The sequence below is a fragment of the Canis lupus genome, chromosome 28 (genome assembly GCF_011100685.1).
Source record: "Canis lupus familiaris isolate Mischka breed German Shepherd chromosome 28, alternate assembly UU_Cfam_GSD_1.0, whole genome shotgun sequence".
Classification (NCBI taxonomy): domain Eukaryota; kingdom Metazoa; phylum Chordata; class Mammalia; order Carnivora; family Canidae; genus Canis; species Canis lupus.
The window spans coordinates 27,761,557-27,778,344 of NC_049249.1; the positions used below are offsets into that span (position 1 = coordinate 27,761,557).

Sequence of the window (16,788 nt, forward strand, 5' to 3'; positions counted from 1 at the left end):
ACGTGTAAAAATTATTTTGCCTCAACTACTTCAATGGCTTAAAGTAGATTATGTCCTACCCTCCTCAGTAAGAAAAACTAATGAGAATCCTTTTTAAAAGGCAAAGTCCCATTTTCATAGTCATGTGGGAGGAACATGCTACTCATTCTATTCACATGCATCGGCAAAGGTGCAAAGTACGAATAAATGGCCCTGTGTGAAAGGATTAAACAAATTGCATGAGTTAATGAAAGGTAAAAAAAAAAAAAAAGAAAATCTAGCCAAATTTTAAAGTCCATTTGTTCAAGAATAAATTATACAGACGCAGCTAACATCAGGACACAAGGAAGTAAGTTGTCACAGTGGCAAGCAGGTTGTGTCTTCTGTAATTCTGGACGGTGGAATGAAGAACCACAAAGGAGGCAAATCTTGCCTCTAGGCTTCCTGGGGTGTACTGTGCTTGATTCAGGCACTCAAAACCACCGAGTCACCCCAGGCTTCAGAAAAAGTGAATTCTTATCTGCATATAGGATTCCCTGTCACAAGAACGTAAACATAATTTCTTCTTCTTATGGAAGATTCTTCTCTCAGCATTATTAAAGGTTTAAATATGAGGTTAGGGATAAAACGTAATTAGCACTTTGAGTTTAATTATTAGTGTGTAACAATTAGTACTGGTAAGTTTTTGTTTCGTTTAGTACTTTTATTTTTAAAGTAAATGAACAAACCAAGGCTTTTCAAATTCAAATTAGGGTAAGGAAAGATAAAAACAATTAAAACATCCAGGAAAAGTTCAAAATTCCTTGGTCTTCCACTTAAAGGAAATCCTAACATCATGGGCTGAAATCTTAATACTGAAGTATCTAACTTTTTAAACAAATCTCCAGCTCCTGGGTTTGGAACATCCACATGTAATCTGAACATCGGTAGCAGAAGGACATGGAAGGCCACAAGAATGTTTCTGCCAGGTGTTTCTTGGGCCTTTTCTATATGTATTACAAGAAGGAAGTGACACATTGGACTTTAGAAAATTTTCTGAGAGGGATGCCTGGGTGGCTCAGGCAGTTGAGGGTCTGCCTTCCGCTTAAGGTCATGGGATCGAGTCTCGCACTAGGCTCCTTGCAGGGAGCCTGCTTCTCCCTCTGCCTGTGTCTCTGCCTGTCTCTCACAAATTAATAAAATCTAAGAGAGAAAGAGAGAGAGAGAGAGGAAGAGATAAAGAGAGAAAATATTTCTGGGAGAAATCCTGGCTGGTATGTTTCAGAGTTTTTCCGACCCCTCCTTCTAATGATGCAATCTAAGACAATAGTTTTGGTTCTGTTTTTTAAGAAGGGACACCTCTAGCATACACTTCCAGTTCTCTGACGGGGAAAGACATGATGCAGAGCAGTCCCCCTGCATGTGCTTACCGGATAGGGTTGGGAGGAGGAGGGGGAAGCGGCGGTGGAGGAGGAGGTGGCGGAGGTACAGAGTTCTCAGACTGGTTCACCCGTTTCTGGAGTTCATCAACTGCACGGAGAGTAAGCATTCAGAAGAAGAGAGCTGAAACAAGCAACTTAGCACCTTTTACCCACACAAAGGAGAAAACATAACCTCTTTCAAAATCAAGTCCTTTGTATTAAGGCAAAGTTAGAAATCTCAGTATGAAACTGCAGAACGGCTTAACCTTTTCATCATCCGGCTGCTACCACTAATGCACGGGAGGCCTTACACAGCTTACAAGAAAACGTCACTGTCTTGTTGCTGTATATACAACTGTGGAAAGGAAAAAAAAATCAGGACAATAGCTGGATGGGTGGGAAGCAGGGATCGAGTAGGCTGAAGAAATATTTGTTAACAATGGCATGTATTACCCAGAACACTAAGAAATTGTGAATACTTGACTTTTAAAATGTATAGACCAGGAATTAATTTTAAAGATGACATTTAGTAATGAATCTTAATAACATAATTTCCTCCTCCACCTAATTTCCTTCAAAAATTGCAAATCCCAGAGTTCTTGATTTTGACCAGACTCAGACACTGTCACTTCAGAACCTTTTTGCTCTTTTGAAGGAGGATTCTGGAAATATAATTTATCCCCTCAATTTATTCACATCCTTAATGGAGCAGGTATTTTAGCCCAACAGTGTGAACGGGTTCATGCTCAAAGCTGTTCAAGATACAGTTTTGAGTTCAAGGAGCTCAACTTCAATGTATATCGCAGACACAAATACCTCTAAGACAGGTTCCAATAGGCTCTAGGTACTGAATACTGTTTGCACTCAGGAACGGCACCTGCTGACCCCAGCCTTTCCTCTCTTCATGAGTAACTGCACCCCCAATGAGCTTGCCTGTTTGTTTCTATGCTCAACACTTTAAATAAGCAGTGTGGGCTATGCTCTCGGACAGCCAAGAGTCCTCTAGTTATAAGTGTGTGTCTGGCTCTCCAAAGAGAGTGTGAGTTCCTCAAGGACAAAAGGCGTGGTTTCTTTCCTTCTAGATTTCTTATAGTACCCTAGGGTAAGGCTGGCTATACACACAGCAGATACTAAATAAAACATACTCGAAACTGAATCTCAGGTTATCTCTAGTGTCTGCCCCTTCTATCAATAAAAAACATGGCTCTGGCCATAGGCTGCCTGGATAGTCACTTAAAAAGAATGGAATCTTAATTTTAGATCAATTTTTTAAGAAGTAAATTGCAATTCATTTTCATTGCGGGTTAGAAAGCATTGAATATTTTTTAAAGGGGAGAAAAGGCCTACCAGGTTCTTCTATACGGATTTCAAAATTCTAGTATAAAATTAACCAAAAATATCTCCAGTGAATACTGAAGCTGTTATAAAAGGGAACAACCTGCCTCCTTAAATCACCTACCTTCCAACAGAAACTTATTACTTATTACTTATCCCTGTGTAATAATCCAATTCACACATTCCTGTCAAGCCTTCTGGAACTGAATGAATAAATCCTTTGATTTAAATATCCCCTGGTGTTTTAAAAGTTTTTCCACTTAATATACATATTGTTGCCCATTTTATTGTTAGGTGTGACACTGAAAGTATTAGTTCATGGGTATAATTAGACCACAAACGAGGGCTGTATGAACCTTAAAAGTTTAATTCTTTTTAAAAATGCTCCCTAAGGGACGTCTGGGTGGTGCAGTCAAGTAAGCATTTGACTCCTGACTTTGGCTCAGGTCACGATCTCAGAGTGGTGAGACCGAGCCCCAAGTTGGGCTCTGTGCTGGGAATGGAGCTTGTTTGGGATTCTCTCTCTCCATCTCTCTCTCTCTCTCTCTAAAAAAGGAAAGGGGGAAAAAAAAAAACCACTCCCTAAAATGATCAAAATAAATACTTCTATCTGTCCCATCTGAAGCCCTGAGAAATGCCGAAATGTTGGTCAGATGAGCAGTATCTTTGTCTCTCCATTCTTCATGGGAGGCCTGCACATGCTCTCAGTCCACAGAGTTTTACATGCTTGTGAATCCCTGGAGTACAGTGGCCACTCTACTGAAGCGATTTTGATATTCCCCTATAGCATTCAGCCAAGCATTCTGGACTAGCTATGGGCTGGGTTTTGTGCTGGGCACAGGGGATTCACAGACTACTCAGACACAGTGGCCCACTGGACACTTTTACCAGAATGCTTTAAATCTCTGGCTCTCTCCTCCGAATTCTGGTATTTCAATTCCAGTTCTCTTTTATCCTCTTCCAGAAGCCCCAGCTGCTGTTTGAGGCTGCGTATCTCTCTGTGGAGTGCTGCGTTTTCTAGCTGCTCTTCTAAGTCTTTCACCTGTAATTCATAAACAGACATTGACAGCTTTGCCTTTGTCAAGGAAAATTAAAGGGGGAAAGATCAGTTTCCCTTTACTTTGCAAGTCACAGCAAAGAGATTACCAATCCATCTTAAAAACCATGCAAATTCTGGAGTACAGATGATAATTGAAAATGCCAGCTATTTAAACCAATATAAATTTATTGAAGACAAATGTCCCAGATAATTATGTGTTGAAACATGGGTCGAAAAGGTAAAATAATACCTAAGAGATTCATTTAAAACAGATTACTACCTCATACTCATTTTCAAGAGAAAATTCAGGTAGCATGAAAAAGAACCTTTAGGGGGATAATTCAGTAACAAGTATCAAAAACCTTAAAAAAGGAAAGAAAGCGAGAAAGCAAATGGAAAGATGGTTTGATTCAGCAACACTGCTTTTAGAACTTGCTTTAAAGAAATAGTAAGGGGGCACCTGGGTGGCTCAGTTGGTCAAGCATCTGAGGATTCTTGATTTCAGCTCAGGTCATGACCTCAAGGTGGTGAGATCAAGCCCTGTATGGAATATGCTTAAGATTCTCTCCCTCTCCCTCTGTCCCACCCCCGCCACCCCACTCACAGGTTTTCTCTCTCTCAAAAAAAGAAATAGTAAGACAAGTATTTACATTATTCACCAGTGTTCCTTGTAACAGGAAAGTATTGAAAATAAGTTAAATATCCACCAATATTATGGATTTAATAAATCATGGTATATTCACTAACTAAAATACTATACAACCATTTAAAATCATATAGTTGGAGCACCTAGGTGGTGCAGCTGATTGATCATTCTACTCTTGGCTTCAGCTCAGGTCATGAGCTCAGGTTGTGAGACTGAACCCTCATAGGGCTTCGTGTTGAGCATGGAGTCTGCTTGAGAGTCTCTCCCTTTGCCCCTCCACGTGTGTTCTCTTTCTCTAAAATAAACATGTAAGTTTTTAAAAAATAAAAATAAAATCACAAAGCTCACTATATGCTAACATGGGATGATATGTTACCAACTAAAAACAAATCAGGTTGAAGAACAGTATGCATGGTACATACATTCATAAAATTAACCATTTAACCATTTGTGTAAAGTTTGGATAGGTACCAAAATATGGAATTCTTGGGCAATCTTAATTTCTTCTTTAACTTGTACTGTATTTTCAACATCCAATTATGAGAAGAAACGTATATTGTTTTTATCACCATAGAAACAACACGGTGTTTAAAAGACAGCTGGAGAATCTGCAGGGGAACTTACAGGCAGGTAAGAACCATTTAAACCACCACCACCGCCCCAGGAAAGATTACACAGTTCAGTCTAACAGTCTTAGAAGTACTGATGGGAACAATTTACAACTTTCAGCCAATCTTCAGCATCAGGTACTTGCTCCGCCTACCCCAACAAGGCACACAGCCAACGATGGAGCCCCATACCTCAGTTCAACTCAGGAGGTTCTAGACCTGTGTGGTTTACTAAACGGGTTAACTACTACTACTAAGGTTTTTCAGAACTGAAAAATTTTAGCTTGAGCTACATAAAAATAAGTATTCCTTTATTCTTTATTTGAAATGATAATCCCTGTTTGTGGGGACAAGAAGGAAGGGAGGGAGGGAGGGAGGAAGGGAAGAAGGAAGAAAGGAAAGGAAGGGAAAGGACGGAGGGAAAGAAGGAAGGGAGGAAAGAAGGAGGAAAGGGAGGGAGGAAAGAAGGAGGGAGGGAAAGAGGGAGAGAAGAAGGAAAGAAGAGAAAGGAAGGGAAAGAAAGGAGAAGGAAGGAAGGAGGGAATAAGGAATGGGAGGAAGGAAGGGAGGGAGGAAGGAAGGAAGGAAGATAGAAGGAAAGAGGAAAATCTCTCCTCCCTAGTCCTCTTTCCAGGGGCAATCACTGCTCCCAGCTACTCATCTGGAGGTCCTGTGCATACACCAACATTTCTTACTGAGGGGAAAATAAAAATCCGCTCTGCCTCAGGACCAACTTTGTAAAAACTTCAGAAACTTCCGAGGGTTAAATGTCAATATTATTGCTTAAAGAGACTTTGACAGGTGATAAATAGCAGCCAACAGCCTTTTCTTCACAAACGAGGTGTACTGTAAGTAGTATAAATATTGATGTAATTTTTCTTAAGTGGTTTCCTTCACTTCAAAGCCTCTGTTCCACCTCTCTGCCTCCTCCCCTCCCGCCTCCTCTCTCACCTACCACAACAACTACCTTTTCTGCCTGGCGCACAAAGGTGGGCTGTGTCAGCTGGAATAGTTCCACTCAAACAAAATAAAATAACCACTTAGGAAGTCTTTAAACATATACATTTGTGGAGGTTCACAAAATCAGAAATTTTTTCTAAGCAAGCAATTACCCCTAACGATGGACTTTTCCTTTCCTCCCTCTTTTAGTAACACTTGTGCCTTCTCGTAAGTTCTCGGAGACGAACGCAGGCTCCCTGTGTATGCAGTCCCCAATACACATTCGACTCACAGATGTCCCAATTGTGCATTCCGTGCACTATGCATGGTCTTTTTAAATTCTCTCTCTTTCCTTTGCTTCTTCAGACCTTTGGATAGGTTAAAGACCACAATGAAGTCCACATAGTGCACTATAAATTGGGCACTAAATTAAGTTCATTTGGTAGTTACTTTTTTCTAAAAAAGCAGAAAAACCAGAAAGATTTACTAAGACCAACGAGGGGGCTTTAAGTGACCAGACTTAGCCCTCTCCTGTCTGTGGCTGTTATTAAGACACCAGAAGAAAATCTGTTACCTTTTTCTGATGCTGAATTCTCTCTTCTTCAAGTTGCTGGATGAGTTTTGCATTTTCTTCTAAAGCTTTCAAAAGCTGCTGGTCAGGAGCAGAGCTCTGCAGCAGAAGGTGGCTTTGCCTCTTTAGCTTGTTCTGTTCAATGAACATCTGCAAGAGTTAATTACAAAAATGTACATGCCAATCAATCTCACGTATCTCCTCAACTGAAAGCAAAGCAACAGGAAAGTACGTGGAATTTTTATTGAAAAGTTAAAGGCAATTTCTGAATTGTACAGTATTACATTTTTAGAAGTAATGATCGTTATGATTTCATACATAACTTTCATGCAATCTTCAAGGACCTTCACCCTTGCCCCAATGAGGCATGTATGTAATAATTGTGTCCTATGCTTCAGTTTTTAAAGTTTTATTATTGTCTTAAAATACATTAATACTGGGGCACCTGGGTGGCTCAGTGGTTGAGTGTCTGCCCTTGGCTAAGGTCATGATCCTGGAGTCCTGGGATCAAGTTCTGCATTGGGCTCCCCACATAAAGCCTCTTCTCCCTTTGCCTATGTCTCTGCCTCTCTCTGTGTCTCTCATGAGTAAATAAGTTAAAAATCTTAAAAAAAAAAAAATCTCTTCCTTTAAAAAAAATACATTAATACTATGGTACAGGCTGGTATTGATACAGGCTGGTATTTTTTTTTTTTTTTTTTTTTTTTTTTTTTTTTTTGATACAGGCTGGTATTGACCAAGAACTTGTCTTACCTCAGGTACTCTGCTAAATATTTTATACTTATTATTTTAATCCTTACATCAGTCCTATGAATTAAACACTTGCGGTTTGAATAGCTAACACTGACTAGCACTATGTGATAGACACGATGATGATTTTACATATAACACATCGTCTAATCCTTAGAATAACACTGTCAAGTAGATACTATTATTATCCCATTCTTACTAATAAGGTAAGTGAGGTTCAAAGGGATAAAGTGACTTTCCCAAAAATACATGGAGATAGCAAAACCAGGATCTAAACTGAGATCTGTCTGATTTAAAAGTCAAAGCTCTTAATCACCTGGCTAACCTCCTTCCTCTGGTATTTACAAACCTAATGTGTTTTGGTTTACGCCAATTAGCTTTTCCCCAGTGATGAAAGTAGTTAACAGTCAGGAGGGTAAAAAAGATGCGATACACTTATATTATTATTCATTTAGCCTTTACAAGCTCACATTTCTTAATACATTATTTTCTATTAACCTGTTACTTCTTTTCCTTAATACCCTATACCAGTTAGCCAGTAGATGATTCTACACATATTTTATAAACTCTGAAATAAGGCCCATATTTCATATTCTTCTTCCACCTGAGGCTTTCTGTGTAAGAAGGCTTAGGGGGAATGTGTGTGTGTGCACGCACAGGTGCTAAGCTCGAGGACAGTGAGACTGGGAGCATCCACACTCCAGGGAAGAGTCATCCATATTTCATCCATATCTCATCTAGTATCTGATATCTGAAACCAATGGTATAATTGAAACAAGCTATTTCTATTTACTATTACTATTGCAGTCATCTTAAATACATCTTTCCCCTCCTACAATTTAACTTGGCTGGGGTCCCTTACCAGGGTCTTAGCCTCAACTAGCTAACAAGGAGGCCTGCAAATAGCAGCTGGACTCAGTGAGTCCTCTGGCTTCCCAGCGAGCGAGGACCTTTCTCCAAGAGTGTCCAGAGGCCAAGAGCAAGCCGAAGGGCAGCGTCAGTGTGGGCAACCAAGGCGGGGACGGTGAACTCAGCAGTCAAACAGTACTGGGCTCAGGCCATTGTCAGGGCACAACTGAGTCCCTCACTGCACTGCTTCTCTGAGCTCCGGTTTTCACTTGGAAAAAAGTGACAGTTCCTCTTCTCTATGCGCACTCAGGAAAACTTGTTCAACTTTACATGATTACAAACAATTTAACTTGGTTATTTTAGAAAGAAGAGAGTGATGATTATGTCTTGGCGATGTTAATAATATGAATTTCTTTCACAAAACCCTGTAACCATTCCTAAATAGTAAAAGATGAAAAGAGCATATAGGAAAGAAATTCCTTGGATAGCCATGGTAACTTGAAAAAAATACTCATTAGACTACCTTTTCTAGACCTTAATACATTCACATGAAATATTCTATATAACACCTTCTAAAGATGTGCTTAAAGAAAATTTAGTTACCAAACAGTAGTGAATTTGGCTTTGAACTATGGTAAGAACCTGATATCTAGGGTTAGGGAGGTGGTCTCTTATCACACAAATGACATGAGTGTCAGAATTTCAGAGAGATTTCATAAATCTTTTCACAGAATGAAAGAGAGAAAAAAATCTTATGTCATTAATATAGAATTCATTCTTTCTGAAAGATTATTAAAATGTCATCTGCATTGTCTAGTGCAAATAGGACTTATTACAAAACAGTCTCACAGCATATCCACCCTACACATTTGAAGGAGGTATCCATGCTGTTGGAAGATCCATGAGGTATCCTCCAACCAAGAAAACTGCACATTTGGGAACTGTTTGTATTTTTTACAAGGTATACACACTCCTTTTATAATTAAAAATATAAAGTAAATTAATTTAAAATATTGAATTCTGGGATGGCTGGATGGCTCAGTGAGCATCTGCCTTCAGTTCAGGGCATGATCCTAGGTCATGGGATTGAGTCCCTCACTGGGCTCCCCACAGGTAGCCTGCTTCTCCCTCTGCCTATGTCTCTGCCTCTCTCTCTCTCTATGTCTCTCATGAGTAAATGAATAACATCCTTAAAAAAAATGAATTTTAGGGCTCCAGACTGTAAGCTCCAAAGGGGCTGATGATGATGGATGATGTTGCATTCGTCACCATCATATTCCCAACAGCACAGTGTCTGGTTTATGAAGATGTTCACTGATGCACTAAAAACCAAAATGCAAGACTGGCACTTCTCTCGTTAAACCAAGTCCTGCACCTTTTAGCAGTAGTCATCTGTTTAAAAGTTGAGAATTGGGGTGCCTGGCTGGCTTAGTTGGTTAAGCATCTGACTCTTGATTTCCACTCAGGTCATATGTTAAAGGTCCTGAGATGGAACCCTCCCCACCCACCCTCACCCTATCCTGGGCTTTACGCTCAGCATGGAGTCTCCCTCTGCCCTCCTCTCACTCATGTGCATGCTCTCTTTCTCAAATAAATAAATACATCTTAAAAAAAAAAAAAGCAGCTATGAATCTGCAAACCATACATAGAAGAAGGTATATGGGTTTTAATCCAACTTTATTTTAAAGAACAGTTTCTGGGGATCCCTGGGTGGCTCAGCGGTTTAGCGCCTGCCTTTGGCCCAGGTCGTGATCCTGGAGTCACGGGATCAAGTCCCACATCCGGCTCCTTGCGTGGAGCCTGCTTCTCCCTCTGCCTGTGTCTCTGCCTCTCTCTGTCTGTGTCTCTCATGAATAAATAAATAAAATCTTTAAAAAATAATAAAAATAATAAAATAAATAAAGAACAGTTTCTGGGGTGCCCTGGCTGCTAGAGTCAGTAAAGCATGCAACTCTCAATCTTGGGGTTGTACTCAAGCTCCACATTGAGTGCAGGGATTACTTTAAAAAATAAAATCTTAAAAAATTTCTTCTCACTACTGTGTAGATAGAATCTAGATGCTGTAAAACCACTAAGCACCCTTGCAAATCCTGATGCTACCCAGAAGAGGAGTGCGACCGGCCTGCCACACCTCCATCCCCTTGTGCCGAGGTCACACGTCAGCATCGCCGTTTCCACCAATCACTACCAGGTGAAGGACAGAGTCAAGCATTCATTTTCATATTCTTTGCAGAATCTTGCTTCTTCTATCTATCTTCTCTGCTACTGCATGGCCTTCAAGTTATCTTTGAGCTGCTTTGTTTTCTAACGTCACTCCACAAACAACCGATAGAAAACTGAAAATGTCTCTCAAAATAAGACCCCGGCATTTGGGTCAAAACAAGCCCACCCTTTCAGTTTTACGGTGGAGGCATCTTCACATTATCCCCAGTCTCCCTCCCCTCTACTGTTTATGTTGCTGCAGCTTTTCCAAGGGACTCTGACACACTTCAATTCTTTTCTTCTTTCTTCCAAGTAATAAGAGGACAATTTTTACTCACCTTTCATTAAACTCTCTGAATAAAATGAATCGGAATATTTCAAATCACATCTTCTTGGCCTAAAGCTTTCACACAGTTCATTGCTAGCACAGCTACATTCACATGCAGAAAGACTCCTGAACAAAACCATGATCTGATTTCTAAATGTCATTCCCATAACCCCATGCTTTGTCTTCCTTCTGCACCTTGGATACTTCTACCTACGTGTGTTTTACATTTCCTTAGCTACTTTCCTTCTCAACCTGCAGTGTGCATGCAGATTCAAGATACTTAGACATGATGGAAATCTCAGACCAGCAACATCCTTGAGCTGTTACAGTTCAGCCAACTGGTGCCTCATCATTTCCATGTAAACCAGCCCTAGGGGCAAGAATACCCAGCAACAACATGTCAACAAAGGGAAGCTGAAACATGAGAAACTCAAAGCTTATCTCTAACAGGAGAGGAAGAGTGTTACTCTGGTGAAAGGCTACAATAATGGATGTATATGGCAATGCTCCATAGCAAGTGGAAGAATCAACTAGAATAATAAGATCACCATCTAGTAGGTGAGGAGAAAAACTAACACCATGATACTGTTATTTGAGATGGTATTTGGAGATGTCACCTAGATTCCTAAGGCTACTGAAATGTACAGAAATCCTATACTCCAGCTGGACTCCCCATCACAAGTTTGCAGGTAACCCTAAATGTCATTTCTTTCCCCTATGCAGCATTTTATTGTACAAAACCCTTTTGAAAGATCATGCTGTTTGATTTCAAAATCCACATGGCTGGACTGGTAGCATCACGCATTTTAGAGATGGTGAAAGTGAAGCCCCAACGAGGCTAAGGGCTGCTCTCAGGTCACATGAGTGACTGTTTGACACAGCCAAATCTGAACCCAAATCTTCAGGTTCAATGAACATAACATTATTCCACAGCTGGCCTCCCTTAATTCTAGGTGGTAAGTTCTTAGTCAGCTTCAAAACATATTTTGATATGTCATCTACAAAGTCCTCTCAGAAATAAAAATTTAAAACTAGGTCTCTGGACACTTACCTCTTGTGCAAATGACTCTGCTTTCTTTCGAAGATCCTTCTCCAGTTCCAAGTTTACTTGCATCTCCTCATACTCTTCTACTGCTAGCATGGACACTTAGGAAGACAAGGAAAAGAAACGGACAAAACACCACACAGACGGTCAGGAATCTGGATGAAAAACAGTGTTGAAAGGATTCTTTGTACCAGCATACAAGCGCCCTCATCCATTGCTGCTTGGAATATAAATGGATCAAACCATTTTGCAGGGCAGCTTGGCAATGTTAATCAAAAACCTAGAACCACTCATGCCCTCTGACTCGACAATCCCACTTTTGGGAACATACTGATTCCCCCGAGAGAATATAAATCATGAACATGTCCAGCGATGAAGCTGCAAGAATGGTCTTGGCATCACTGCTAATAACAGTGAATGGTCCAGATGGTCTCAGAGGCAGAACCAGGAAAGTATGGTACGTATACGAAACACGATTCTGCCATTGAAATGACACTGTAAAAAGCATATTTATGGGACCAAAAGACATTCATGATATATATATTTTTAAATGAGTTCATTTCTGTTTTTTACAAGCTGCAGACACAAAACACATTGACATGGCACTTCACAGAAGAGGAAACCTGTGAAAGGCCAGTGAATGTGCAGAAAGATACGTACCTTCACTAGTAATCAGAGAAATGGAAAGTAAAAACACAGGCACCTTTTTATACTCACCAAAGAAAGAACTGCAAAAGTCAAGAAGTAGAGTTACACCAAGTTTGGAGAGGATACAGAACGATGGGAACAAACACACTGGTAACAGGAGTGGAAATCTACTTAAAAAAGCAATCCGGCATCATGTGCTGGCACTGAAGATAAACTTTTACATTTGGCTATTATCTTAGTGAAACTCTTGAACACGTGCACCAGGAGGCATGTAAAAGAATTTCTGTAGCCGCATGACTCAGAATAGCAAAAAAGTGGAAAAAAAAAAACTCAAACATCCACCAACAGGACACTGGATCAGTGAATTCTGGTATAGACACTGAATGGCATCCTATACAGCAGGAAAGTCAACATACCACAGCAGAGCCCTTTAGCAGGAACAGATCTCAGAGACACAGAAAACTGCACAGAGACATATGCAAAGTGATACCATTAATATAAAGTTCAAAAACATGTAAAATCAATCAACATGCTGGTAAGAGATACAGACATACTTGGTAGGACTGTAAATAAAAGCAATGATAAAAATCCGAGGGAGGAAGGGGTACAAGTAGAGATTGATGTTCAGGGACCTGTAAAGTGCCAAGAGCTAAAGAGTTATTTCTTGTGCTGATACTTCCCATCATCCATAAATGTTATGAACACACTTAACAAACTATTTACCGTGTGTGTGTGTGTGTGTGTGTGTGTGTGGTTTTCTTAAGGTTGGAAGAATATATACGATGTCAATAGTGCTTATTTGGACTGTAAATATTGAGATTTTTTTTCCTTTTCCTATTTGAATTTATGCTTTCCACCAAAACGTATACTACCTGAAGAAAAAGAAAAATACATATGCATATATATATATGTTTGTGTGTTATTTTTAAGCATCTTCCATGTTTACAAAGAGAAACAGCCCTAGATCCATTCAGGCCGAGTCAGAGCTCTGAATTAAAGAATCAATGTAGGGCAGAAATTTTCAAAGGGAAGGTCTTGTCAAATAAGAGAACACGAAATCTTTACTACTTTCTGATGTTCTGTGGCCCATTTAACGCTATAGACAGGCTCGAGGGAGTGATGATGCTGTTAGAAATTAGGCACAACACAGGTAGGTATCACACTGGCCTCTCCATCTGCCTCTGCAAGGCACTTTCAATCCTGAGCTGAGTCATATCAATAAAATCTTTAAAAAGGCACTCTTAATGGCTGCTTTCACACAATGTTCCGCCAGGACACTTCAGTCCTAACTGACTAAGGACCGGTTTGCTGGGTAATGACATAGAATTTCAAGCTCTGTGTCTTGTAAATCTACTGCTTTCTCAGAGGAAAGACGAATACTCTTACTCCAGCAAAGCAATGTAAGTGGTGGTTTGTGATGTGAATTACAGGTCCCCGAGAGCCCAATGATTTTCAAACCTATTTAAAAAAAGAAATTTCATGAAGAAAACAAAGACGACTATGACTATCTGGAGGCCTGGGCAACACAACTGACTCTCTTTTCTCAGTCTTGAACGTCACAAAAAAAAAAAAAAAAAAAAAAAAAGAAGAAGAAGAAGAAGAAGAAAAGAAAAGAAAAGAAAAGAAAAAAGTGAATTTTCACCTGTCCTGGCCCTTTCGACTTGGATTCTGAAAGAAATGTGGTTGGTCCTCATCACCCATTTAGTTACATAATCTCTCTCTCTTCCTAGAGAGCGGGCTCTCTGAAGGCGAGATCCACGCGGTTGCCCTCTGCAGAACTGTCTGTTTCTAGCACCACGCATCAAGACCCGTTTCTATCTTCTTAAGTGTGGAACGAGCTGAGACATGTCACAATCTTTTTTTTTTTTTTAAGATTTTATTTATTAATGAGAAGCACAGAGAGAGAGGCAGAGACACAGGCAGAGGGAGAAGCAGGCTCCATGCAGGGAGCCCGACGTGGGACTCGATCCCGGGCCTCCAGGATCACGCCCTGGGCAGAAGGCGGTGCTAAACCACTGAGCCCCCCCTGGCTGCCCTGACATGTCACAATCTACCGTATCTCCCACACTGAAATGCCAGGTCCTTTATTTATTCAAAAATCTCAATTCGGGACCCAAAGGTAGAGGACTAGCACCAGTAACAACAGGGAAGGCTGGAAGGTTTCCTTTCAGTGTTGCAGCTTCTGAACTAGAAAAGAGAGTAGATGAAGGGGGGGGGGGCAGGGAAGAACAGAAAGTACAGGACATAAAAAAAAAAAATCAATTAAAAAAAAAAAGTACAGGAGATGCCCCCGGCTCAGAACTGTGTTTGCAGAAGCGCCCCCTGGCATCATTCGCTTGTCCTGAAGCAGGGGGTGTGGAAACCAGCCCCCGTGAGACCTGATGCCACGTTTTAAAACAAGGATTCCGTTTTCTCTGGTGGTAGCCTTTGGAGAAAATTCCTTCCCCCCCATGAGACCAGGTGTGCTTCTCGTGATCAAGAGGTTCATTTTCATATGATTCACAGAAATGATCATGAATCTCTTACGGGACAGCTCAGAGCCAGACTTCACTGCACACGGGCAGGAATGCGCAGGACCTCACAGCTGGCAAGCAACGTTGTGTATCAATATTTAATCTTACTTTTGCTCTGCCTCATTTTCTATATTCTCTTTATTTAAAATTTTTTCATATCATGTTGCATGTATCCATGTAGATATCCTAATCTCTTCTGGATTAAAAACAACCTTCCAACTCCATATATATTGAGGGAAGAGCCAATAATGCTATGGTCCCAGAGTATATGTAGATAGAACACTGTTTTGGTTTGAAGTGGGCCGTAAGTTGCTCAAGTGAAAAGCACTTAGAAATCCCAATACTCTGAAGTTGGGTGATAAAATAACCAGAAAGAGAGAGAGAGACTCTAGGCTAGAAATCAGGAAAACCAATACAAGGATATTCTTGTTACAAGACTCTTTAGGCAGAGGTATAAAACAACATAAAATGTATGTAAACCAAATAAATTACGTACATAGCTGAGAAAAAAAAAGACTAGAAACACCTACCTCTATTGCATTTTTCTAAGACTCTTCTCTGTTCAAGAACTTCTGAATTTAAAACATCTTTTTCTTGTTTAACTTTATTTACCTAAAAATGTGAGATTGTAAGGGAAGAAAACACCCAACATTGTAAAACACGACATAGGGTGATGTGTGGTACACAAACTGCTGTTCAACATTCAACATAAAGTTTTATCATTTAAAGCAGTAATTGGCTTTACTGTGTTGGGCTTTTATTAATGTTCTTCTTAAGGTTTCAAAGGTAACTACTTAAGTTAGGATGTACCTTTGGTAGAAAACTTATTTACAAATTCTAAACGGCACTGGTCCCTAACCCTGTAAAGATATTTTTAATGCAAAAATCCAACTAGAAAGCACCCAGAAAAAATACACTAATCATGCAGAGATCCAATACTCAATCTTAATAGTAATTTCAAACTCTGATAACTTTTAGCTTAAGTAAAACACATATGAATTTTTTAAATGAAAAATACTTTAAACTTTGATGACTTCTGGCTTAAATAAAGCACACATGAAAATCCTCCCCAAAAAACTTATACTTCTGAGAAATTTTTGGTATCAATCAATAGGAAGAGAATATCACAGGACTGTTCAAAAAAATAATGTAAAGTTATATGTATCAAAGTGGATAAATCTCACATGCACAATACTGAATTTTAAAAAGCAGGTATGGGGTGCCTGGCTGGCTCAGTCAGTGGAGCATCTGACTCATGATCCCAACGTCATGAGTTCAAGCCCTACACTGGATGTGGAGCCTACTTAAAATAAAATTTTTTTTAAAGCAAAAATAAAAATCAAGTACATTTACATAATTTAAAAACACTCAAAGTACCATGTATTATAGCAAGAAATGTAAGGAGATACATGTACTGGATGACAAAAACCAAATTCAGAATGCTGGGAAACAGGGCAAGGAGTGAGAAGAACGCAGTTTGGGAGAATGATACCGGGGTTTTCAAGACTGTGTATTAAGCTAGATAGTAGACACCCAGATCTTCATTATTTTGTTTTTTATACTTTTCATATGTCTAAAATAGTAATAATAAAAGTACTTCAGAAAGGGCTTCCACTAACATCTCTATGTGGGAAGGCGACAGGATGATCAGTAAATAACCATAATTGAGGAAGAGAGTGCATCAAAATGTGTTTGTCTCTTTCTTAAGGTTACAGTCAAGAAACAAACTAAGATAATGGTCCTGGAGAAGGACTCTGAACCCACCAGCATGCCAGAGAGCCTGTGAACTGGTTGTTTCAGTATAAGCTCTATTTTTGGTTTTGGTTTGAATTAGTAACTGGTAACTCTCCAACAGGAGTGCCACTTCCTAAGTATCATCAACCTCCTGCCCATTCATTAGGATGCTCTGCCACAGGAAGTAAATACGACCAAGGCT

At 39.8% G+C, this 16,788-nt stretch overlaps 1 protein-coding gene across 3 annotated transcripts in view; it reads right to left on the minus strand.

The window, feature by feature from the left end:
- The window catches only part of SHTN1 (shootin 1), a 95,061-nt gene that overhangs the window by 38,821 nt on the left and 39,452 nt on the right, over nucleotides 1–16,788 (minus strand). For all 3 annotated transcript variants that reach the window (XM_038578912.1, XM_038578913.1, XM_038578914.1), the window contains 5 exons: nucleotides 15,383–15,464; nucleotides 11,698–11,792; nucleotides 6,521–6,667; nucleotides 3,603–3,756; nucleotides 1,389–1,488 (listed from right to left, as the gene is read on the minus strand). In XM_038578912.1, the coding sequence (XP_038434840.1) occupies nucleotides 1,389–1,488; nucleotides 3,603–3,756; nucleotides 6,521–6,667; nucleotides 11,698–11,792; nucleotides 15,383–15,464 (578 nt within the window). The remainder of the gene's footprint in view (nucleotides 1–1,388; nucleotides 1,489–3,602; nucleotides 3,757–6,520; nucleotides 6,668–11,697; nucleotides 11,793–15,382; nucleotides 15,465–16,788) is intronic.